Below are 26890 nucleotides of genomic sequence, written 5' to 3' on the forward strand. Positions count from 1 at the left end.
TTACATCAAATTGCTTTTCTCATGAAGGGACTGTTGACCCAAACCTGCAGATTCAGCTTTTATTTCCTTTAGAGCTGGTATTCCAGTGACTCTTCTTTCTAAATGCAGGAAGCACTTGACAAAAATAAGAAGTATTAGTTACATGGAAAAGTACAGCACATTGAAATGACTTCCTTTGGGGGGAGCGGCAGGGCTTCTTTGAAGAGGCAGAGAAATGGACCAAAAAAACTCCAGAGACATGGGCATGAGACCAGTGTTAGACTTATAAAAGAGGATTTCCCTTATCTTTTTGCATAAAAGTAGTCTGAATAGTCTCTCCCTTTAGCAAAACCCACTCCTCCATATAGATACTTGCTTGTTTTCCACAACGTGACCTTCCTCATGCTTATATGCACATGTCCCTTTCAGGTGGGCCACGCCAGCCTCAGGCGTCTCAGCCTCCACGGACAAACGCACCTCCACAGCAACGGCTCTCTCCTCAAGGACAGCAGCCCCAGAGTCCCCTGTCCACTTCACCTCAGCAGCAAAGGTCACCTGGATCTCCACAGCAAGTCCGATCAGCAACTGGGTCCTCTCCAGTCCAGGCTTCCAAGGCAGGCGTGTTCCCACCACAGCAGCCCAGACCCCCAGCTCAAGGCCGGGCTCCTAGCCAGCCAAGCCCCACTGAAACGTCCAAGCAGCAAGCCAACCCACACCCGCATCTGAAGTAGGTGCTCAGTTAATGGTCTGTATTATCACTATTATCTGTATATCACTATTATCTGTAGATAGTAGAATAAGTCTATCAAAAAAAGTATCCTAAGCTGGCTTGAAGAACTTATCGCCTGTTGTCAGGCAGCAGTCCCCAGGGACAAAGGCCTGGACAGGTGTGAGTGACTTCAGAGGTAAAAGAGCCTGGGCACAACTCAGGCCACCATTGAACTGTTGTCAGGAAGAACAAATTGTAGGTTACATCTCGAAGATTTCACATTCTTCCTCTTGTTTATGTGCTCATTGTTAAATATGTGCTCTACCCCAGTTGTGTCAATGCAGCTACTTCCTTCTCAGCAGGGTATATAATCCTTATCCTTACAGACTGTAAGCAGCACATTATTGACCAGAAAGCTTGACAAGAGTAATTCCTTCACTACTCTTTGGATGCAGGAGCCACACAAGGTTCTTTACTGGGCAATTTTTTGCAATTGCTAACAAAGGGGGTGGGGGGAATGAAAGTGGCACTACTCACACACAAGTCTAGATGGTGACTATATGTTTAAGCGCTCTGCTGGAACAGAACACACCACTGAATTGTTGTGCATATTTAGTAGCCACTGTTGGTGGAGTGTATCTGGCTGGCACCATGGCAGAGAAGCTTGGCGATAAAATGTTTGATGTTGACAAAGCTGACACAAGGGCAAATTGGCAAGAACAGGCCTGAGCAAAATATAAACTAGAAATGGTAAGACAGCTTCTAGACAGAGCAGAGGAGTGACGTTCCGGAATGTGCTTTCAGTGATAATGTCAACAATTAGCAAGGCAAACTAAGAGCAATGGACTTACAGATCAAAATGTTGGCACTAAGGATGCCATCTCCACACAATACGTATTTCATGAACGTTAATTCAGATTCTGGTCTTGTGCTGAATTCCCATTACTGACAAGGAGAAACCACACTCAGTGACAAAGCATGGTAGTGGGGAAAATTGGGAGATCTATTTGAAAAGTACAGTCCTGATCTGAACTAAAATACTAGAGAGTATACACCCAGCAGGAGCACTGAGGCCAACCAAAAGACCTGCATAACACAGCTGATAGTCAGAGCAGATGTGCCAGGGAGGACAGGCAACAGCACACATTGCAGGGGACATGGCTACCACTTTGTCCAACACCTTGTGCTCTACATTTGAAATCAAAGGATCGCCATGCATGGTGTGGCTGATTGAAGGTGATCCTCAGTAGGAATCCATTATTTTGTATTAACAGTGAAATGACTTCAATGTTTGTCACAACAGTAGCACCAAGAATTGCAATTGCGTATTTTTAATCATATGACTTCATAAACAGTTACTAGTATGGACTGTGATATTAGACTAGATCCACTTGCCCATCCCTCATTCCTCCTATACCCCCCAAATCCTGGATGTCTTAGCATATGGAGATTCTCTTTCCTTACTTCTTTTTTCCTTGAATGTAATTGTGACGGAGCACAAAGCATCAGTAACCAGCTTTGAACTACCTTCTCCTGCTGAGTCTCAGTGTCAACTCTGTTTTCCATTTCAGCAAGTCGCAGTCCCTGACAAACACCTTCAGCGTATCTGAATCATCTCAGCGGGGAAACCCCAACGAAGATGAAGCAAAAGCTGAGACCATCCGCAACCTGAGGAAATCATTTGCTAGCCTGTTTTCTGATTAACAACCCTGCAGCTGGATCCGTGCTTTGGTCAGCCTTCACTCTTCATATACCCAATGTCATCCTGGAATATACTCAGTGGCACCCAGCAATTTACAGCTAATACCTGGGTAAAAGGAATTTAGAAAACAACAGTTGTTTTAATACAAAGAAAATATTCTAATAACGGCCTGAAAAGTGACTGTATAAAAGTGGCACTATTTCATTGTTTTTTGTGCATAATCAGAATCATGTATGTTCAAATGACTGAGTTGTAAATCAAATTTTACTCCTGCTAACCCCTGTGTAGCCAACAGTTATTACAGTGCAAACTAGATTTTATTTTGGTTTGTATGTAGTCCATACAATTGCTAACTTCCAATTACAGAATCCTTGTTGAGGCTAAGATAAAAGAAAACAGGCTTATTTCAGAAACAGATGTGCAAAGACAGAAGCACATATTCATTGACTGATAAAGTGAGCATGCCTGAGCATGGAAACACAGTGAACTGTGGAACTTCATACCAACTTTACTAAAAGTCACTTTTCTGAGTAAAATTACACATTCAAGTTAAATACAGTACCAGGCATCAGTAAACACCGAAGATCACATGAGCAGGTCATCCAGATGAACTGCTGGTTTGTTCCAGATCACTCTGCTCATAGCAGTTAAAATGTCTGTTTCATGCCTTGCATTTAAGTCCCCAGCACGTGATTCCTGAGTTCTGAGAGAAAAACGTCATGTTCTAACCCTGTAGCCTTAGCTCAAAAATAACCTGAGAAATGGGCCTTCCACAAGAAAAAAACGGGGGAAAAAAAACACTTCTTTCCCTGCCCCTGGAAACACTAGAGAGCTCATATCCACAGTTCACACAAATTTCAGACAAAACCCAGCTAAACTCCAAGCACTTTGGTGACTTGGTCACATCTGGCTAAGGGTATCCCCCAGGAACATGGTTAATTAATAGCAGAGCTGATGAAGTGCACACACTTGTGTGCTGAGTGTTCCATAATACAGATCGGACAGAGAGATGGAGTGAAATCCTGTCTTGCTCCTCGAACTCCCATTGACTGGGGCGAGTGCAAAATGAATCAAGGTGACAGACCTGTGATAGAACAGGAAAACTGTCATTTCGAAATAAGATGAGCTGGGCTCCATCCAGAGACACCAAGCAATGGGAAGGCACGTATGCAATTGCCCCAAGCAGGTAACAATCTTCCAGAGAAGACAGAGAGAGATCTTTGCTGGCTGTGGTTTTCCTCAAGTTTTGTCAAGTACTTGAGTCACAAATCATGCGTGCAGCTTGAAGGCCAGACTTCTGGCTTTATGCTTTCCTTTGCAACTTCACATCAGTTGCTCTTAGGAATACCAAGGGAGGAAGGGAGGTCAGTAAGCTAAAAATGTTTGAGTCAATGGCACAGATTTTTGCTATCACTTGAAGAGAGAGGTCCTCAAATCAGCAAAACCAACAGCAATAGTTGCCATTTTGGATCTCACGATTCACTGGTGGGAATGAAGCCAAACAAGCTATTCCTTCCTGCACAGCACCTGTAACGAACATCTACATCCAATGCAGTCACCTGGACCTAGCATGACCAACCCCTGAGCAGGCCTGTACATATGTAATAGCTTTTGTGACCTGTGCACTTTCAGGCAAGTAACTGCATAGCTTTTCCAGCTTGGAAGGCTCTCGAGAGACTCATCTGGACCAATGATTTATACCTCACATTTCGAATTAAAGAATCACCCTATCCCCTAATGATTTACCTTTTTTTTTTTCAGCTCTACGTTGTCCTTCCAGGTTTGCTAAGCAGTTTACAATGTTGCATCATTAATACATGTCATTGCCTGTGAAAGAAAACAGACCCTGCTGTTCTGCAGTCTCCAGGAGCAATAAAAGAGTGACAAATGACCTTGAGCAAACACTGTCCCACTAGCAAGAACAATAGCAGATTAACAGGCTCCGCTATATGGAGAAGAGGTAACACAACCCTGGTGGGAGAGGATTTCCTTCTGTAACGCTTCCCTCAGCATAGCTTATGCCTTTCCCTACTACACAGTCACCAGAGACGCAAAGACAGATACAGAAGTTTACTGCCAGAATCCTCAACTGTTCTATCAAATCTTTTTACATGTCTCTTACCAATACAGCCTATACAAAAATGAAGTGACTACCGACTAGTAAGGCATGGCCCCTTAAAATGACCCCAGTTACTCACTGAAACCACAGCAGTGGAATCATTTACTGGTGCTGCACTTGAACACAGCAGGGCTGTCCTACAGCTGACCACTGCAACACGATAGCAATGTGGTTTGATGCCCAGCTGCAATCCCAGACCTGCCTGCAGCTCCCAACTGTCATCTTTCAAGGGACAAGCAAACAGGCTGGGATCTCCCCTCCTCCTAGCTCCAGCTTGCAGAAATGAGTAAAAGCAACAGGCAGTATCAGCTTATCCTGCCTATTCCTATAGTTCCTAAAAAGCATTTTCAGTTCTGTCCACAAGAGTGCTTTAATGAACATACTGAGCTGATGTCCTGAGTTAAAATGATGAAACTCTGTACTGTGCCTTATAAATGTTCTAACAGTACACTTCAAACTACAAACTAGATATTGTGGCTAACAGATGATTCGCAAACGCACCATTGTATGTTCAGGTTATCACTTCTGATGCAGGGTTTCTATTCCAAAATCCCTACAACCTAACAAAGCAACAGAGAGAGGAAATGCAAGGATTATATCCTCCATTTTATGAGTCGTGAACTAAGGTATACCCAACTATTTAGGTACCTAAATATAACAGCTGCAGTTAAGTACAGTTAAAAAGGCAACATAGAAGTTGGTGAAGTTATATTTAAATCACAGGACAGACATGCCCCACAGCATGCCTTGGGGTCTTTCTCACAGCTGTGAAAACTGAACACCTGGTCAGAGCACACTGGGTCTCCTTCTTGTCCTGCATGCTTTAATTTTCTTCACATGGAAGCCAGGAAACATGAATAGATGTGTGTGTTTGGATTCAGCCCAAGAAGCTGGGACACAGCTAAGACACCCACTCATATCCACCACCTGGAAAATGATTTTAGATTTTGCTGTTTAGATACATACCAAGAAACATCTTGACCTTCTTGTAATATCTAGGTGAGGTATTTCAAGAGGAATGTAACCCACGTTCTCATGCAATTAAACATCTTGTATAAAGCTAGGGCTCAGAATAGCAGTCCTGCTCCAGTAACTGCAGCTGTACCTTCTTCTCTTTCACTGATCACAGACAGGTACATAGGACCTTATACCTTGCATATACCCTTTTCTTTTTTTTTAATACATTTGTCTTAAGTTTTAGGATGAAGGTAAAACAATAAATAGAGAAAAAAATAATAGTTTCCAATTTCCAAATGAATGTTAGTAGCAACCATACAGCACTGGATACAGATGAACAGTACAGGTAAGGAACGGGGGCCACCTTAAGGCACTTCACCTTTTGTGGCGTCTCTTCTGTAGTTTGCAAACAGCAATGACACATACACCTGTCTTAGAAGCTTCCAAATAACAAAAATAAGTAGCCGGTTTTCACATATTTCCTGTATTCTTCTCATTTTATACTGCTGGTCCTGAGATATTCACATAGTATTTCATGTACTGCTTTATGAATTAAGGGAACTCAACAGTTCAGGATAAGTCAGATTCCTTTCTCTTTGGCTCACGATGCCTTCACCACAGTGTGAAGGAACAAAGAAGAAAAGGAAGGAATATCTTCAGGTCACTCATTGGCGTATCTGTAATAATGTTGAGTTCATTTCTTCACAAACAAACGTCCAAATGACAAAATCCAGGATAAACAGAACCTGTGGCATAAGCCTGGGAGACAAATGACCAGGTTGTCTTCGTGGCAGAGGGCTGAACTCCACAGCAGCAAGAAGCATGCCCGCAGAGTGAGCAATGTGGATATCATCAAGGCATTAGTAACAAGTACCTTTGCTACCACAAAATTAATCTGTCACACACAAAGATCATTGTCCCCAGAAATAGCTTGAAAAAAAGTGAAGAATAAGTTACAAAACATTTTATCAGTTAAAATTGTGTGACCTTATCTGAATTTAACATATGTGTTTCTGAAGTATTCAGCACAAGGACAAAATGGTGCAAGATCCACAGCGTAGACATCCGTTTTCTTTCTTATAGTCAGTGGAAGATAAAGAATCACTGTTAGCTCCAAGACGTTTGACTGTGCACTTCACTTAAGTGAAAAACCCATTGGAAAAAGAAAATTCAACTACTTTAGGAAAATGTTAAAAATTAAGGCTAGACTTGGCATCAAATGGGAACCACTGCCCCCCAGACTCTATAGATACTTATTCTTCAGTGTTTGATAAGGGCAGGATTTGCACTGGTATGCTGTAGCTGTGAAGTAGGAGGGGAAAAAAAGGAAATGCAACTTTTGAGAGCAAAATAAAAGTATTATATTTTACTCCCGTGGGAGTTAATAACAAAACTTTCTGACCATACTGAAGTCAGCTGATTTTATACAAAACAAGATGAATCACTGAAATACCACCTGAAAAAGCACATAAGTGTTACTGATAAAACAGCTCGTATTTAATTGGAAATGTAATCCATTTCCCTTCTTTGAATTCCAGAAAGATTGTAGAAAATAATATCAGCTGTTACAACAGTCATCAGTACCATTTACATTTTCAGAAACAGAGATCAATCCATCTTAAAAAGGAAAAAAAAAAAGTAAGAAAAGAAAAGTTCTAGCAAAGTTTAGTTATTCCAGTCTTTCTTTAATTGAGCTTCAGCATCAGACTGAAAATCTCATCAGGAAACTTTAACAGTGACCTTGTTAGTTGTTCATTAATTAACGAGACAACACTTGAAAGGTGCTCAAAACATACTACAATGTTTCATTCCAGCAAGATTTAATACTGCAGTAATGGAATTAAATGGAACTTACTGCAGTAAAGTATTAACTCTGCTTCTCCTGCTGCGATCCCATTTCCATTGCAACCAGATCAAGCTGGTTAATTCCTTAAGTAGTCAGGCAGGAGGAAAGACTTACTTTTGCACCTATTTTAGTTCACACACAGTAAATGCGGCCATGTACTATAGCTACTTATTTGTAAAGTCAACCTGTTCAACCAAGAAAAGAGACAAAAGTTTTGCTGCTGGTTCTTTGTAAAATTGCTCTGCTTCTGTTCAGATTTTTGAGTTGCACTGTAGCATGAGTTTACTCAGTTGTTTGCAAAATGAATTGATTTGTGTCCTAATATATCCATTTAAAAATCCCTTCCCTGTATTCTTTGTGCATTATGTAACAACACAAAAATACTTTTTACCTAATAAAAATAAAAGGAAAAAGAAAATGTCATCTTTAAAAAAAAATCTATGAACTCACATCTACCATAACAGTGATAGTATCCTATTCTATGTGGAACATGGTAGATTTTTTGTTAAGAAAGATTACTAGCCAGGTAGAATTTAAACAAAATATCTTTTTTCCTGGCAAATTAATAAAACTTTTCAAATAAGACAGACAAAGATAGGATTTGTATTTAAAGTGCTTTTTATCTGATGCAGCAAATATTTGGCCAGTATCCTTCTGGTCTCTAGCACTTCACAGATGACTAAAGAGGAGGAGGAGGGCAGAGAACAGCATTAATTGTTCTAACTCATAGCTCTTCTTGAAACAGACCTTAGTGCCAAGTGCTGCAGTGTTACCAGAACATAAACAAACCCTGACTTTGGTTTGGAAACAGTATCATGCACACAAGTTCTTCCAACAATCTGAAGAGAAGGCAGATTTTAGTGCCTGCATTTTGCAACCTCCTGCAGTTAGAAAGCAAGCTCAGGAATTAGAAAGTTCACTGAAGGAGAAAGCAGCAATCAAATGAACGCACGGCGAATGTCCATGGGGCGGCCCCGGCTGGGTCTAGGTGGAAACCTGTCATTGGGACCAGCTCGTCCTGGAAGTGTAGGGTTTGCTCCAGGCAAGGAACCAATGGGGTCAAAATGTGGTCTGAATGGAGGAAACTGGCCTGGTGCTTCCCCTGGACCAGGAATAAGCGAGTTAATTGGGTCTCCAACATATGGAAGTGTTGGTCTCTCATCATATTCTCCACCAATGATCATGGGGGGGTAGATTGGGTTTGATGGAAAGGGGTTGGGAGGAAAGGGGCTAGGATAAAATGGGTTGGGATGAAAGGGAATTGGATGAGGTGTAGGGGGCAGAAACATCATGTGCCTCCATCTCAAGGCCTCCTTCTTCTGTTTCAACTTTTTCTTGTATAGCTGCAGACAGAAACAAAGGTATTTTACGGTCTAGAAGCACTTTGTGTTTCAGCTTCAGCACTTGCGTTCAGTTCTTCAATTCTCAGAAAAGAACTCCTCTCCATTCCCAAAACCCAGAACAGCAGCTACTCCGCCTGACAAAGACTAACCACAACACGTCTGAAAGGCCCGTAACCTGCAATTTGTGCATGCACTGTCACTCACTGATGCTGTTTGCTCCTACTCTGATCAAACTCAATGCGTGTGCACAGGCCACCACACTTTTAAAATAGAACTTAAAACTGCAGCCTCCCCAAGTCAATGCTTTAGCCTCAAATTATCCTATGTAGACTATTCTCAAAGAGATTATATAGAGAAGTCACCTACTTCTTTCCAGTCTGTGTCACGAGGCCTTGCAATAGGATCTGCAAGAGAAGCAAAAAAAAATTAAAATGAGCAATCTCTTTTAAGTAGCATTCATGACAAGGATGTCCCACTTTGTGGGAACTTGCAGAGGAGATGAAAAAACACTTGGTCAATACATTTTTAGAAATAATGTGGCTTAAAAAAAAAATAAAGCTCCAAGACCATCCAGTAGGCAAGCTGCTCGTACCCCCATTCTATGTAAAGCATCATCTCAAAACTTAGTAAGATATCCCATAAACACATATCTTTGAAGAAATAAGGTTATCAAGGGAAGTGCTGTCAGAAATCAATCTCTTATAAGGGATTCTAGCAGGAATATCCCTTCCAGATACTCTCTAGTATCTGCAATAGCCAGTGCACCAAACTACCCAGGGAAACAGATGAAAAACACCTACAGAAGTCTGTACCACATGATGGGCAAAACTATGTAGTCCATGAGAAATAACTCTGCAGATTATCACCATTGCAAAGGACTCTACTTCCTCCCAGTGTTTAAAAATCAGAAGTGGTTCCTTAAGGAGCCTCTTGACAAAATCTGTCAGACTTAATCCCTCTGTTCATGTGAGAATTGGAGAAAACATGCATCTCAACATTACCTCGGAAATCTCGCAGGTATATAAACCTCCACAGAAGCTGGTCATTTGAAGCTGCATAAAGATCACGGCAAACAGCAGAAAGAGAGAGGAGTGAACGGACATCCAGAAGTCTGAAGATCCGAAGCTTCAGCTCAAGAGGAAGGACCACTAACCCAAAAACATCTGGCAAGTTCAGAGCTACAAATGGAGGGAATAGAAGCATTATCTAAATGGTGCAGAGCTTACTCTGAAGACCCTAAAGAAAGGAAGGACATTCTAATCTTTCCCTTAAATCATTTCCCTTTGATGCCTCAAGTTAAACGACTTTTCTCAGAAAGTGCTGTGATGCGACTTCTTATAAAACAAATGTCTCCCAACTCTCAGTACATTTATAGAGTGCAAAAAAATAGGGCAAATGGCATTTTATACTGAACACCACTGTCCACTGCAAACCGAAGAAACACACCACATGCCTAACTATGTTTATAGGCTACAGAACAAAGGCTGGAATAGGTAAAGGAAAAAAAATCTGCCCAATTTCAAGAGTCCCCAAAAAACACATTAAATGTTGAGCACACGTTTCATGTAAAGCCTTCCTGCACTGAAGTCTACAGGGAATTCCCTTGTGTCTTCAGAATACAAACCTGAATCGTTTATGGCAATACCTATACACTGAAAGCCCAGTTTCCTAATGCTTCACTAACATCAGCTAGGGTTACTTCTTCCATCCTTTACAAGCTCTCAGCGACCAGTTACTAAGTACATCATTCCTGTGGTTTGAATTCCAAACACGATGCTATTTAAGTTTTTCTGCTTTGACAAAGAAATAGATCAAAACTACAAAACCACTGCCACAAGGTTACTGTGGTGAGATTCCCTCATCACCAAGTATTGAGAACAGCCATTCCATCTCATTCTCTTAAGTGAGACTATAAAGGACTTTTTATCTTTACATATCAAAGCCAGGAAATTGTCATTATATGAGCATTTTCTGAAATACATTTTAAATAAATTAGGTTAATCTTTGTATAAATTACTTTATTCTTACTCTCTATGTACCTACCACTGAACAGCTGTTTCAAGTGTTTTTAACACTTTTCCTCTAAGGCTTTGGATAGACAACACACCCCCTCCTTCCATCCTCAAAAAACTGAAGTACCATTTCCGATTGTAAACATTTTTTCTCACCTTGTCGGGCAGCAGCCAGAAGAGAGTAAACCAGCTGGTCTTTAAAGAGACGGGATAATTTCTGAAGGTCTTTGTAAACACCCGCAACCTTTTCTATCAAAGCAGAGAGAGAAAAAGCTTAACATCAGCAGGTTAGACTGCAATGATTATACAAGAGCAGGGAAACTACTGTTTCTTATAAACAGAACCGTGCTCTGCTTGCAGTCTTGATGGGAAAACATCTGCAGCTAGTACGTTACAACCATGGAATTAAGTAATTTATCAAGAAACTACAGGCCATTTCCATGCTAAAGCTAGTCTTTCCTTTGGCTTGAAAAAGCACCACTAAGAGAAATATCTGAGTTCTTTGAAAACAAACTGGCTCCCAAGCTATCAGCACTTCTTTTACTGGATTTCAAAGCCCATAGGCAGCAGGCACCTATGTTGTAAACGCCTGCAACAATCAGTTCTCTGACAGGAATGCTTTCCTATTCTGTTCTCTGAAGAAACGAGAGCCAGAAGACTGTACCATTATCTTGGACATGCTTCAGCACTCAGTTATTCTTCTACAGCCTTTTGACTAGCCTCATAAATCAGGGACTGGGGATCTGAGGACACAGCGTACGACACTGAGTCAGCCTCAACTGGCAACAAAGAGGTTCATTAATGCTTCATAAAACAACAGGCTAGTCAGGCTACTCTGCTCACAAGGGATCTATATCCATCTGTCCTACCCAACCTTAGTATTCCTCTAATTCTGGCATCCTGGAAAGAGCTATGCGGTCAGCACATATTTTCTAACAAAAATATCATATACAACATAACATAACAAAATAACAAATACAACAATGATAGCACCACAGCAAGACTGTAGGTACTGTCAGCCTCTAAAGTCCTGAAATATGAGGCAGAAAGAGGGTACAGTTCAGCATTGCTGCCTCAGAGATTCACACGTAAATTCAGGATTTCATAAGTAACAGGCATATGGGCCAAAGGATGACTCAGGCTTTGCAAAGTCCTTTTCTTACTCAGTGAATCCAAGAAATTCAAATTGTTTTAGCAGCAAAATACAAGTAAATGGCTACACTCTGAATTCTTTCTACCAAAAAGCAACGGCCCTTCTAAACGATGACCACGTTTTTATTCTTTCTTGCTATTTTTTACCTATTCAGTCTTAAACTGAAGTATATTCTTAACCACTGTGTTACTCTACTCCCTTACTCTTCAGTTTACCATTACCAGGATCATAGCTCAAGCATACCTGGTTCCTGAAAGCAAACAAAGGATGCAGGCAGTAGCTGTATTCTCTTCACACCTTTAATCTCTTTGTTGATTTTTAATGTTGCTGCAAATATAAGAAGAAAATCAAAATTGAAAACATATTGGGATGACAAAGACCACTTTATTATCGCCTTACTCTCAGAAGGTGTTTTACTTTACTCCCTTACCAACTCCCCTCAAGAAAAATACCAAATGGCTTCGAGCAGCTAGATAAATAAAAATTTCAGAAAAAATAAACTGGAACTTAAAATAGGAAAGAAAAAAAAATATCTTAGTGACAAAAAAAAGCATTGTCTTCAACAATTCTATCACGTGGAAATAGATACAACACACCTACGAGGGGTACATAGCAAGCCATTATTACAACTCAGTCATTAAAGAAATTAACTCAAATGCTATAAACTCTAGAAAAAGATTCAAGAATCTTACTATATGAACACTAGGACAGTGTTGCAACTACTATGAATATAAAGCTAACATGACTTGGTTAAAACATTCGATTGTAATTTCAGAAAGCAAATTATGTACATGTTCTGAGAATACAGTATATGCTTACACAAACTGACATAAGGAGCTATATGTTTAACAAGAAAGCCCACGAATTTTAAGCAAAGAAATCTTGAGTTTAAAATCAAGCTCAATTTTTTTTTTTTTGGGGGGGGGGGGGGGGGGTGGGGGGAGTTAATATGGAATTGCTCAAATGCTAAATAAAATATGAAAAAGCAAAGAAAAAAAAAACAACCAAAAAAAAACACATCAAGTGATATGGAAGTTGCTTCAAAAAACATTAGACTTCCCTAAATTTTCCGTATCAAATAAATGCAGTTTTTGAGACCACAGTTAGACTGTTAACATGCTTCAGGAAAGATTACACATTAAAACTAAGGAATATGTAGTCCACAAGTTATTTGTAAGTCTCGTAAAAAACTAAGACCAAACAAAACGTTGTAGCTGGAGCAAATCTCCCTCTTTTTAGTCTTTGGTAATGTATACCACAGTTCCTATGAAATGAAACAAATAAAACAGGATTTTTACAACATTTCAATGAAAAGGCCAGTTGAATCCCCCAAGCACTGATCTGTTCTGATGAGAAGGAGGGAAAAAGCTAATACTGAGACAAGAAATGTCAAGAATTTTCAGTGTCAAGAAGTGGTACCTCACCTCATCAATCTGGAAAATCAAGTTACGGTTCCAAAGAGGGTGTAAGAAAGTATATAGAAGTTTTCTCTTGCTAAACAATGGTGATATTTAGCAATGCGTATTCAGGATAAAAACTTGACCAACTTACCATTAATAGCAACAAGATCTCCCAAAGGCACACAAGTCAAACCAGCAGAACCTTCTTCGCAAAGGGGATGTGTGTACTGTAGCTTATAAACACCATTCCCTCTCCATTTCTCTGGCATAGATACGGCCTTGGCTTCTGTCCCCTAAAAATACACAGAGATAATACTGCCATACATTACAAGTGGAAGAAGAGGACTAAAAGCTTGCAAATTCCAGAATTATGCTTGCAATTTAAATCTTAGTTTAGCTTCAATCTGCGTTATGATACAGTCTATAATTGCACGAGTATATACTGTTTTCCCCAAGACTAACAGCAAATCTAAGGAAGCGTTTAGTATTTTTTGTTCTGTCCTAGTTTCTGACAGAGAAGGTTTTCAATATACAGACTTATACCTATTTCTCTGAGATCTGTACTTCACTCTGTTATTTATTCCAGCATTCTGACAACTCCTGAATATATGTTAATTTTCCAGTTGAAAACATGTAAAAGATGTTACCGCACCTGTTCTGTGAACTTATCATCTCTGATAGGGCTTGAAGAATCATAGCTTGAAATCAACCTGAAAATCTCAGTGGACTGACGACTTTCAGTCTGAAAACTCTCAGACTCCCATAGGGAGATACAACATAACCACAACTACAAGCAGACTCTCTCCTCTTAAATTTGCAGAAAAATTATTCTGTATTTCCAAGTCTACTGGTTGACTTTAACTGTTCCCAGTGGCAAATGTATTCTTCAGATAGTATTTCAGGCTATGTGAATGCAGTTAACTTAGCAGATTTATTAAATTGGTACTGGTCAACCTGACACCTAAACTGATTCCATACACGTTCTTAGCACTGCAAGGAAAAGCAAGAGACTTAAGCCACCTCCACTGATTGCAAGTCTTATTTTGCATGTTCAGTCACATACTAGTAAACATATACTGCGAGTCTGAAAATCTAAAGGGAAGAGGTGAATTCATACACTGCATAGTGACAGTGCCATAAGGTATTCAAGTTATGAGTTTGATACCTCTATATGTTTGCAGAACCAAAGCCTAACTGAACGCAGTTGAGTTAATACAAGTTAGGTGACAATACCTGGGCAGACCTAGGCCTTGTCAGCCACCATTTGAACTGAATCCTATTGAGATGACACTGATGTTGAAGACAGCACTCCAATGAAGTGCTACAATCCAAGAACATCTGCACAAACTCATCAGTATAAAGCAGAAATGGGAGGTTATCAGCTGGGTCCCAGTGAGGCTGGGGACCGAAAGGAACACTGAGGCAGGCCACTTCTTTCACACCTAAAAGCTGTTCTAGTCTCTACCCTTAAGCCACACTGGTCAGGCAAATTAGACAAGGTGATACTTCAGCAGCCCCTGCTGCTGACTGACATACAAAGCCACACGTTGATCTTCAGAGGCATCTTGTATCATACGTTCTTGCGATACTCTGGAGCTTACTCACACTGACCGGAAAGTTTCTTTTTTGGTGGTGCACTCACCTGTGGTACATAGCCTGTCTCCATCATGAGAAGATGTACTAGAACGATCAAAGCATCGGCGGCACTGGCACACTCAGCAGAAAGGTAGAGCATCTCTAAGGAATGTGGTATCTCGCCGTCAGCAGCTTCACTGCACAGCATGGGTTCAGAGGGATAGGAGCCTGTACCTTCCTCCAGATCAACATCCTCTGGGACTAATCCAGAAGGAAACTCTATGCTGGATCCTGCCTTCAAGGGATAGCAAAAGACATTTACATTCAGAAATTCTCACCTCTAAATACATCAATATTATTTATCTGCTTACCATAGTCTTCGTGGGCCCCAAGCCTACACTACAGATTTCCCATGCAACTTTTACATACTTGTTTCATCTACATTTTCTAGAGTCCCAGCTGAAGACTGGGATTTGGAGACGAGGATTATACATTTAGCCCTTGTATTTTTTTTAATACTTATAATGCAAGCCCTTCATAGAAAGTCAGTCATTTTATTTCATATAGTACTCGAAGACAAATTGGTAATATAACAAACCTTCATCAGAACTCTTGCAATATATACTAGAATAATTAGTCACTGGGGTATGCCAACATGCATAGCAAGTAACCACAGTGGTTAACTTAGACTCCTTAGAAATACAGTAGGCTTATATAGTTGAAAAAAAAAATCATCAATGCAACACATCTGCTGACACTTGAGGAGGGCTGTGGTTTTGTTGGGCTTTTTTTTCTCCCACCAAAATCACACCATATTATTATGTAACTTATAAAACTACCTACAAACTAAAAAAAGCAGTGAATTAAAACTGTAGCTGGATTTATCTAAGGGAAGAGGCCAAAAAAGGAAAAAAGAGGCTAAAGGAGCTGTAGCTATTTCTCCCCCACATGCACGTTCAATGGCACAAGACACCTTTATGTTTTTACGAGAGGCATGACCATCCACCTGGGGAGCTTCCTGCCTCTCATTAAGAACAATGCACATAGGCCCTGTTAAACACAGTTTTGCAGATTTCTACTTCTGTCCTTTAATGATGCATAGCTGCTTGGACACCTTTCTGTGACTGTAGTTTTGGACGAAGATGTAAGAATTTTTCATCCCACATTTGAAAAATGAAATAAATGATATATTTCTGCACAGCTAAAGATGGCCTGACCAACAGATAAGGACCTTGTATGCCCACAGCACCATGTGCAAAGGGCACACTGCTCCTGGGACAATGGTCCAACTACATTCACTTTCACTACTTACAATTCTTTTCATCCTAAACCTTAACTCTTATACTCCGAAACAATATTTTTGTAAGTATGTTTAGCAATATTCCTTGTATAAAAGCTGTAGTAAGGGACATCTTGCATTAAACATTTATTTCAAAATAAAGAATTGCTTTAAAAAGAATGATCAGCTTCTCTAGTTCCTGCCTAACAGGGACATGATCACATAATGAGATAGGCACCAAGCACTGTGGCACCTACAGAGTTTCTTCCAGAAAGCCTCCTTTCACCTTAGGACCCAGCAGTTGGTAGGTGCAGTTACCTGCTTAACTGTTACATATACCGTCACACAGGAAACAAACCACTGAATAATATATAAAAAAATGTGCCTATTAACTGCAGCAAGTATATGGGGTCATACAGATGCACACCTTTCTTCTCCAACAGTATAGTCAGGCATTGGAACAGGTTGCCCAGCGAAGTGGTAGCGTCACCGTCCCTGGGTGTGTTTAAGGAGAGGTTGGACTTGGTGCTTAGGGACATGGTTTAGTGGGTGACATTGGTGGTAGGGGGATGGTCAGACCAGATGATCTTGGAGGGCTTTTCCAACCTTGATGATTCTATGCAGCACGTGGCAGGAGCTGTCTCAGCAACATAACCTCCAGACATAAGAAATACAGGCAGGCCTCTCATTCCATAACATCTGAATCACAGGGAACTTACAACCCGTGAGAAAGGAAAGGAATCGTGCACTTTGCAAATGTGCACCATTTGCTTTGCATTGTACAGGCCAATTCTCACATCCTTACCCTGTCATCATTACTTTGAACTTCCTCTTGAGCTTTCTGGTTGGCAGATTGTTCATCCTGCCTTTCTTCTTTTGGACTGTCAGCCTGACTTCTGTTGGGGATCATGGTGGATGTCTCATGACCATTCTGCAGCGCGGGAGGATTAGAAGATGAGGGAGGAGGTAGGCTGGGTTTGGCATCTTTTTCTTCTAGCAATAAACATATCAAATCACCAGGAACAATCCCATATGAAGCTAAAGTCTTCTCATCTTCTGTAAGAGCATCTTTGCTGTTCAACGTTATTGAAAACTCTGTATCAGAACTGCAAAATAATAGGAAAAAAAAATAAATGCGGTTGGCTACATTTGGGTAGCTGCACAGAGAGGTATAGTTAGAAACACATACTGCGTACTAAAATAATTCTATTCCATGCGTTTTAATGCGTTAATAATTAGTAAGACACAAAGGGAAGAGTGATAAAAGATTACTTTGTGAACTTTTTTCTCCCATTTTTCTCCCCAGGTACGTTTTAAGTAGCTGTAGGTGCTTGGGACGCCCAACAGCATCTACCGTAACCGCTCATAAAGCGGTTATGAAGGAGAGCAAACAGGTGCGCTCCAAATCAGAAGGTATCAAACTTCGCAAAACAAACTTTATCTTGTTTTTACATAATCTTGGCTGGTAGTATATTTAGCGTTGCTGACTCAACCCCCTTGCTATCTGATTAAACACAACGCTTGTTTCAAAACCAGCAGCCGGGCTCTAGCGTGCTAGTTACAAAAGAAGGTAGTGAAAAGGCTCCTTCGAAGCAAGCGATTACAAAAAAAACAACATAATTGGAGCTGGTCAGCACGAGGGCAGCTGCCAGCACCACCTATAAAACACCCTCTGTGGCAGAACAGGCCGCCAGTGCCTGGTCCCCACAGACTTAGCCTTAAAACCCCACAACCCGCCGTCCCCAAATGAGCCACTTCCACACACACGTCTTAAACGGATTTAAGAGGCTTTATTACGAACACTGCCAAGAGTTCCTCACGCTTTAAGCTTTTTATTTTAACAGAACCCAGAGAGCCCCCAAGCCGCTCCCCCCCCCCCACAACGGCTCCCAGCGGCCCCCGCAGGGGGCGGCAGCGTCACGGCGCGGCGGGGGGACGGGGGGAGACAAACCAGCCTCCCCCCGCCGCCCCACGTGGTACAGCCCCACCTCCCCCCGTTCCCCACCCCCCCCCCCCCGCGGGGTGGTTCGCTCCGCGCTACCTGTACCCCCAGGCGGGCAGCAGGGCCCGGCGCAGCTGCGCGCGCAGCTCCCCCAGCGTTGGCTCCGCCCCCGGCAGCTCCAGCGGCGCCGTCCGCTTGTGCAGCCGCACGCGCAGCTTCATGGCCGCGGCGGCTCCGGGCGCTGCGAGCGGGCCCCGCCGAGCTGCGGACGGCGGCGGGCGCGAGGGCTGCCGGGCCGCCGCCTCGGCTTGGTTGGCGCCCCGCCGCCGCGCCCCGCCCGGGACCGCCCTCGGGGCGCTGCTCGGCGTGCCGCGCATGCGCCGCACTGAGGGGCGGCCGTTGGGGGCCTCAGTAGGGGGGTGGCTCGTCAGCTGTAACTTGGGTCACCCGCTGAGGTGTTTTTTTTTTCCTTCCCCTCCTTTTCGGTTCAGTACTGGCTTGGATATTGTCTCTAAAAATAAAAATCCCAACGAGGGCCTGTTGGTTGCTGTGTGTTACACTCTGGGGGTGAAGTTCATGGAAACAGGTGGCAGGGGAAGGGCTGAAGGATACAGCCGTCAGAGTGCTTGCCTTTACAGAAGGAATCATGATTCCTTTATACCTTTCTTGCCATCTCAGGTCTAACGTCTTAGCACCTGCACCCAGGTACTATCAACACAAATACGAAGTGTAGCAGACTTCAGTTTGTTGGCTTTAGTTGCACTTCAGCTGTCATACTTGGAAAAAAAAGACATCTCCCTGCACCCGATAGTATTTTGTGTTAAAAGTATGCTCAGTTTCACCTAGAAATACCCAATTGGCAGAAAGTTGATGGAAAAAATGCAAAAGTCACAAATTATTGAAGTTTGTACTTAGTTTGAAGAATTATATGAAACTTGGAAAACTGAATTCAAAAGTAACTTGAATAATGCTTATTCTTAGATGATCGTGATTTTTCCTTCTAACAGCACAATTAACTCACCTGCATTTCTCCACACAAGGAATGAGTAGTATGAGCTGAAGGAAAATCGTACTATGAGGTGAAAGAAAATCATACTTTGTAGGAATATAATATGTAAATAACAGTAGGCAAAGTGAACTTGAAAGACGTAGCTTGCACAGCTACCATCAAGTGCAGTTTCTTATATCACTTTACCTTTCTTAACTCCATGGTTACAGGAATAGCCCTGTCTCTGTTCTTTCAGTGTGTAAGGCCAGACAGAAAGAGATTGAAACTTGAGAAATTCTGTTCTGGGCTACAAGCCAAATCTCATGCCTGGTCTTTACGCTATGTGAACATGGTCATCCAAACCAGGTAAATATGGTTGCTAAATTTCACTTTACTTAAGAGTTTGGTGTCAAATATGTATAAAACTGAAGGGCAGCCATTTTTGTTTTCAACATGTCAATACATTTCTGAATAAAAAGGAGAGGCTTGTACTGACGATGAAAGGTGAAGACACTACTGAAACGAAAGAATACCACTCACTGAACCATGAAAGGGCTGATGCTAGTTACATTCATCTTCATCTTACATATCATGCCCACAACTGCGAGCATTAAAACAGGTGATAGTTCCTAAGAAGCTTGCTGCATCTGTTGCCACTAGCCCAGTTTCAGAAGTGTTTATGCAGTAATAAAATGGGGCCGCATCCTGGATAAACCCCAGAAGGATATGCTGCTGTGGCAGAGGTGTGGGAAACTGGAAGGAAGTGGGAAAGGCAGGGACAAAAAAGGACAGAAAAAAAAACGAATGTCTGAGGACAGATCATGAGCACCGTGCCTGTCAAAAACTGCTTTCCTCTGTCCTAGAGAGGGCTGACTCCAAAGTGAGTTATGCTCCTACTTCAACGCTGTGACCATTTTCTAGTGGCTGTGGCATCCTGCTCTGTTTTGCCATTCTGTGTTGTCCATGTCCATGTCCCAGTCACCTCCAGTGTTCCCACTGGCTCCATGACAGCTCCATCTGTGCTCTTCTTTAGAAAGAAGGGAGAAGGCTCCCCTAGTCTGCAAAATGCTCATGGATACAGTTGTGATGTTTCCAGCAGAAGCACCATTTTAGCAGCTTGCACAAGCTAAAGCAGTTGTGTGAAGTAAGATGGTTCAGTTTCTCAACGATGGTTCAGTTTCTCAAGACCTGGCTGTATTAATCATTATTAGGTAACCAGATGTACCAGTTACAAATGAGCATTTCTGCTGGCATTCTGCTAAGTTTCCCTTTGAATTTCATGAGTCATGCCACAGTGTAAGGTTCAGACATGCTCTGCACACAGCAGTAAACAGAAAACAGGAAAAACTGAGAAACAATCATGTTAAAAGGCTAAAACATTTTGCATAGCTTCCAAGTTTGCCTGTGCCAATTTCAAATGACCAAGAACCACCATCTTATTTTGTACTCACACATGCTTTTAAAGGGGTGTTACTTGATGAGTAATATTTTTCTCCACCATCTTGATTTTCTTTTGTCTCCATCTATTGGGGAAGGTTTTTCAATGGTCAGGTAGGAAGCTGACCTCAGGTAGGAAAGGCAGTCTGCAAAAATAGTACAAGAAACTTGTGTACTTACAAGTTTGAAGAAATGGTTTTATACAGAAGAGTTTTGACTCCCAGCATGGTTCACCCTTATCAGAAATGATGACTTTTTTTAGTCAAATTCATTTCAAAAGACTACACAATATGGTGACAGAAGAAAGTTCTTTGTCAGCATGAAGTAGGTTAAGAGACAACATTGGTTTCTCAACTCAAAGTACTTCTATCTAGTTGGTTTTTTTCCTCACGTGGTCAGCATAAAAAGTAATAGAAACCATTTCACCAAAGAACTATTGAGAGTCCTAATGGTAACATTTCTCTTGAGAAATTTTAAACTTAGTATAGCTGTAGTCCTGTTGACCTGCAGTCAGCTTCCCATGGCAAGGGAGGACTATAAAAAGTAAAGGTCTCTTTGGTTCAACTAAATACCTCATGGAATATATTTTTTTTTGAAAGCTGAGTGCAGTAGTAAAGCTCTGAGCAGTGGACCTTTTCCATTGTTTTTCTTTCTGTATTTGCCAATACAAAGCGTGTGTTTTATAAGATGTATAAATATATATATGTGCATATTTATTAACCCTTACAATACTGGTGTTTTTTATGACTAGGGCCACACTAAAAGATGGCAGAGATGGTAGGATGAGCAGAAGGGTGTGGAGACTGCAGTGTCATCAGGTTTGTGAAAGTCCAAAGTACTATTCTGAGTTTGTCACAGGGGGAGGAGGTTCAAATCAAAGCCAGTGGAAAGAACCTCCTAGCTTCTTGTAGCTTGATGGTGGTCAACTTTACTCCTAAAAGGTATATTAAAGTATCAGAAGTGCTGTATAATTTATGTTGCTTTCCATCATCGTTCTTGACTAAAGATCAAAGGACTCCTCTGCTGGAGGCAGTAAAAAATTTGACAAAGTTGTCTGAATCAGGAATATCCTGCAGGATTTCTCCTGCCAGCTGGCTGCTGCACTGCCTTTTCTCTAATGCTGTCAGCAATGATGTAGGAAACTTAGACTGGTGAGGGACCTCCTGAGTCACAGATTATTCTCTTAGGTATCTTAGGTAATCATGTTATAGATAATTCTTGATAAAATTATCAAGAAAATCTTTCGCTCTTTCTTCATAGATCAGACTCTACCTCTCACAAGCATATTAATACTTTATTTCTTTATATGTTTTATTTTTTTATCTGCTGAACTCCTTTGTACAGGACAAAATTCTTTGAAGTAAAACCTCAGAGGCAGAGTTTGATATCTTTGCAGACCAAAATCACATTTCTCTGGGTCATAGAAGGAGGCTTCACCCATGGAGGGAGATTCTCACAGGAAGATTACCTATGTCTTGTGAGTAACCAAAAGGGTCAGGTTTTTCTTACTGAGATCACTGCATGTACTTTTTAGGAGTCTATGGTGACTTCTTATGGGATTGCAAATTATATAAAACCAGGGTAGAGGCTGCATAGGCTTAGAGAGAGCTCCTCGTCATGCTGTCAGCTCCACAAGTAATTGAAGAGGTAGTATTTTTTAGAGTTAATTATTCTTTCTATTGCAGTTGATTTCATAGGGTTTTGTGATGGTCAGGACCCGTTGTGGCAAACATAAAACCACCTGACTCTGTTCTTGCTCCAAATGTTTGTAAAAGAGTCTCATAATTGAGCCAAACAACTGGAAGGAAAGCAGAGAAGAAAACTTAGAACAGACCTACTCAAATGCTAGAATGGGGCCTGAGTCTGGGCAGATCCCAGATATTTATGCCTGCTGCATTCCTTTTCAAGGTAGCCGTATTTCTTACTCCTCCCCTTTTTCTTGGGGACCAGCTTAAGAGCACCCCTGCAGTTCTTAGCCATAATGGCAATGTGCAGTGCACAGCAGCGCTATGACAAGAACACCAACTTTTTTAATAAATGGACTTTGGTAAAAATAAATCAAGTAGTTCTGGCTCGGGTACTAGGATAGGACAGTTAGAGAAGTCAGGAATGTGAACTAAATGGATTCAAACAGTGGAAAGTGTGTATTTGTTTTCCATCAGCTCATCAGATGACTGCCCATCAACATAGTTATCCATCATAAATTAGTTCTGTGTGAGTACTGCAGCTATGTTTTTTTTTATTTTGTGGCCTGGCACAGATTAATAGTTCTAACAACTCCACTCCAAGGCTTTGCTGTGGCTGTAGAGAGCAGAAGATCACTTGTTTTTATGTCATTTAGCAAACTTCTGTCTGTGTCATTTGCTGGTTTCTTTAAGCATTACACCTAATCTCGCTCCCATTAACCATATAAATTTTGTATTCGTTTTCCCTCAGGTAATATTCCATATGGAATATCAGTGTATAGGAAGGGTTAAAACTGTGAAGCTATTGAGTCCTTTTTGATTTGATATTGCAGGGTGAGCTGCGGAAAGCCTGCCTGTTCTTCAGCATGCAGCAGAGTAACTAGAAACAATGGAGCAAGGAAGAAACTGAAAAATGCAATCCCAGTTCTGCGCTAACAGCAGAGATATTCGTGAAACTAAATACTTTTTCTGGAGTGCAGGTTGGGTAGATACTATACTTACTGTCGTATTTGAGAACTGTTTGTCTTGTGTTTCTTAGCTATTGAGACTTCTTTCCTGAATTTTTGAAAGTGAAGTAAATTCATCTATGAGCACGCTGTGGACTACAACTGGAGAGTTTGTGACGGACCAAGACAGGACATTGACAAAATTCTTTTTCAGAGATATTCTAAAGATTGGTCAGTTTAAGATAGTGTGTTTTTATGGCTCTGTTAAGTCTGTATAAGACAATGGTAGTGACATTTTTTGTATAGAAGCTTTCTTAGTTCTTAGGTGGGTTTCAGCTGTAATCTTTATTGCAAGTTTTATTTAAACTTTTTCCAGACCGTTCACAAGGGGGAACCCAAAAGTGATATCTGCAGGCTGGTAAGTAGTACTTCATTAGGGTGAGACAGGTACACAGACCGAAACAAAGCAGCTTTTTATCTTTTTCTTCTTCTTAAGGTACTTGAATACTCTTATCTCTGAGAAGACAAAAGAATTAAGAGAATTATTTACATCAATTGTATTTACATCAAATGTTTCAATTGCTTGACACATGCTCAGTTACTGAAGATAAAAATCAGAGCAATTTGTCTACCATCTATTGTCATCAACAATGAAAATGGCAGCTCTGATTTAGATTATCAGTCAGATGACAGTTTCCATCTCCGTAGTTCTGTCTGTTGTGGTCATCTGACTAAGCTTGTACAATCAGCTCTTGATTTTGACAAAGACTTGGGGCTTTGTTGAAACCAAGAATATCACCCTTGGAGTGTGAAAGTAAAGCTTGTTGATTTGAGAAAGCATATGAAATACCGTCTTTTAGTGCCATGAAGTTCAGTTGTTTGTGCTTTTCCACTTCCTTCTTGGGAAATATTTAAGAGCCAAACAAGAACATTTAACTAACAAAGCACAGTGGTGACTAAGATGGCTGGGTTTTATTCCTCAGTGGGAATGAAATTCAATGAGAATGAGGTACCTCACCTAGGAATCTCGTTAGATAGATTAGATAAATATCTATGTACTTTAATGATAAAAAATCTGTCTTCTGTTGTTGTTGTTGTTTTATATTGATTTTTAGTTGTCTGTGAAGGAGTAGCTAGAAAAAGCTACATTTGCAGGAAAAACTAGGACACTTTTTGGAACAACTTTAGGATTTGTGACTCCAGCTGTCTGTTTTGCATAACGTAACATTGCTACTTTAAAATAATTCTTCATTTTGTGTCAGTTAAAATAGAGAAAACCAAAAAGGCGTAAGAACTAGAGATGGAAAGACCAATTAAAGAGGGATTTTCAAAATTTGTCAGAATGTGGATTGTGTTTTCAGATTTATTCATTTTTCTCCTGAAACCACTTCTTTCTGCGTAGTATATTGGGGTTATTTCATAAGGATTCCCTCAGAGAACTGATATCAGAACAGGACTGATGATGCATTTTGTCTCTTACAGTTCAGAAGTCCCTTGAAGAGCAGTATTTTATGAGGTACTTGGTAGATTCTGAATTTGCAGCTGTTTGGAGTCTGGCCTCATCAGTCACAGCACAGTCACAACACAGAAGTAAGACTATTAAAGGGTTGAGGGGTTTTGTTTCCTTGTTTTATTTTTGTTTGTTGGTTTTGCTGTTTGTTTGTTTTATGCATTTGTATATTTTCTGACAGATTTGGAATAAATTGTTGAAAGGTGATCAAGACAATGTAGTGGTTACTGGAAATTGAGGAAAGATCTTAGAGGCCTGATTACTTTAGAAACTAGCAAGACCTTTCTGCAACTCGTTGGTTAACGTGGTTTTGTTAATGACAGGTACCATGATCACATTCTTAAATCTTGGAAAAGGGTGTGCCACTCTCCTCAGTGTTAAGGCCTGAGTAAAATTACCACTGTAGGCCCCTAATAAACAATTCCCTAACACAGCACTTGAAAGACCTAAAGTTGCCTTGAGAAACAGCTTTGTTTCTATGGAATTGAACAGTGCCTATCACTGTTGGTGAAAAATAGAATGAATGCAAGAGTTTTGAACAAAGGAATCTTAATTTTGTGCTAGAAAAGTGTAATTGAGAAAAAAAAATCATTTGTCGCTGCTTTTGTGAAGCTGTTTTATGTGGTTGTGTCCCACCACATAGCGGCTCACTGTCTTGCTTTGCACTCATACTATGCTACAGTCTCTTGCCATGGCACCCTTCTCTCCTCCCATGTGATCACAGTGTAATTCTTGTGTGTGTTTTGAATTTACCATTGCAATCCTTTCTCATGAGCTGATTTGATCAACTGCATGTATCAGTGTTTGGATTAAGTCAGAGGCTTATGTGTATATATAAAAAAAGGATGCTGTTTTTTAGGACAGGCATGCTCCTCCTCAACAGCTATTGCTCTGACATATTCACTCTGCAGGAGGTAGGATATAGTAAAATAAACCAGCCAAAACATGGGTGGGAAAGCGTAGGGTAGAGTAGAACCATGCAATTTCACCAATAGCTGATGCCTAGCAAAGTGCTATCCATTAATCAAAAATCTCTCTTTGCTCCCACATTCACTGCTGTGTGCAGTAGACCACTGGCTAACCATCCTGTGACTATCCACCCTTGTTCCAGTCTCTTTGAGGGAACAGTGATAGATACAGATTTTTTGTGACTCATGGTGTGCATCATTTACAATAACATTTGCATCATAAATGTTGTTAACAGGTCCCTGTGACAAAAGTGAGAAGATGCTAAAGATGTGGTATTCTTTGCTGCTGTGTTTGCTGTTTTTACAACTCGAAGCTAATCCTGGTCTTAAAGTGAGGATTACTCAGAAAGGGCTGGACTATGGTACGTCTTGACATTGCCAAAAGTTAATTTAGGATGAATGTTCTGTGTACAGAATATAGTTCCTTAATAAAGGTGCAGTGTAGAAACCAAGTCCCTAAATAGTGAAACAGAATAAATTCCTTCTGTCATGTCGCACCAGGAGCATCCTCTGTCTCTTCTCTCACTTACTCTCTTGCTTTTTGTGCACCCCAGGTGCAAATTTATCCTTGTATTGGTGATTACATTCTCCTACAGTCTAACGGTGTTTCTATTACACTCATATTGATCTACTCTCTTAGAACCAGAATGAGATGGTCATATAATTGTTCCTTTTGAAAAAGTGCCAATATCTTGATTGAAAGTGCAATATTTAATCGAAGATAATGAAGACATAATTGGAAAAAAAAAAAAAAAGCTTGCAATTTTGGAACAGTCACATAACTGCATACTTTTACTGTCAATCCTCCATTTGGGGTGGGATAGCATCTGCATGTGTTGTTCTTTCGAAAAATCTTAACCATCTGCTGTAATTCTGCCCCTTAACAGAACGTCAGCAAGCTTCTGCATGGTAGTCCTAATATCCACAAAATATTTTCCTAATTCTTTCTATTCAGGCTAGCTCTCACTGTCTCACTTAAGACTTACTCCATGGGTGTGGAGAGCACTTAGTACAATTTTGATTGTTTACAGAATTAGTGTTAATAATAAAGGTTAACAAGGTACAAATTCAACAAAGGCTGGGTCATGCTAAGGATTAATCGTTACTTATGTGCTGAACACCCTGACAGGTAGACAATGGACTTGTGAGATGAAAAGTAGAAGCTTGGGGTTACGACCTCAAGATGAAAGCAAGGATCAGGTCCACTTCTTTCTCTGTATGAGCATTGTTTTTAAGGCTTTTGAGAAGTTGAGAAGTGCAGGGCAAACATCAGTCATCCAAAACAGAACTGATCTGTGTATCTTTTTATGACACACAGGTGAAAACGCTCCCTAGGCAT

General features: G+C 40.8%; 2 protein-coding genes across 6 annotated transcripts in view; one reads left to right on the forward strand and one right to left on the reverse strand.

Annotated features, from left to right (window-relative positions):
- The window catches only part of SYN3 (synapsin III), a 235902-nt gene extending 228172 nt beyond the window's left edge, over positions 1 to 7730 (forward strand). For all 4 annotated transcript variants that reach the window (XM_080590591.1, XM_080590589.1, XM_080590590.1 and 1 more), the window contains 2 exons: positions 409 to 706; positions 2260 to 7730. In XM_080590591.1, the coding sequence (XP_080446717.1) occupies positions 409 to 706; positions 2260 to 2392 (431 nt within the window). In that variant the 3' untranslated portion in view covers positions 2393 to 7730. The remainder of the gene's footprint in view (positions 1 to 408; positions 707 to 2259) is intronic.
- FBXO7 (F-box protein 7) lies at positions 6804 to 18368 on the reverse strand. Of its 2 annotated transcripts, none has more exons than XM_080590618.1 (9): positions 18122 to 18368; positions 16880 to 17180; positions 14863 to 15090; positions 13372 to 13513; positions 12064 to 12147; positions 10824 to 10916; positions 9657 to 9833; positions 9022 to 9059; positions 6804 to 8655 (listed from the first exon to the last, which is right to left on the reverse strand). In XM_080590618.1, the coding sequence occupies exons 1-9, from the start codon at positions 18235 to 18237 to the stop codon at positions 8251 to 8253; spliced, it is 1584 nt and encodes a 527-aa protein (XP_080446744.1). In that variant the 5' UTR covers positions 18238 to 18368; the 3' UTR covers positions 6804 to 8250. The 2 variants fall into 2 exon arrangements, with proteins under 2 accessions (XP_080446744.1, XP_080446743.1); XM_080590617.1 differs by having other exon boundaries at positions 18116 to 18367.
- Positions 18369 to 26890: the final 8522 nt, after the last annotated feature.

The sequence above is a fragment of the Anser brachyrhynchus genome (assembly GCF_964034855.1).
Source record: "Anser brachyrhynchus genome assembly, chromosome: 1".
NCBI lineage: Eukaryota > Metazoa > Chordata > Aves > Anseriformes > Anatidae > Anser > Anser brachyrhynchus.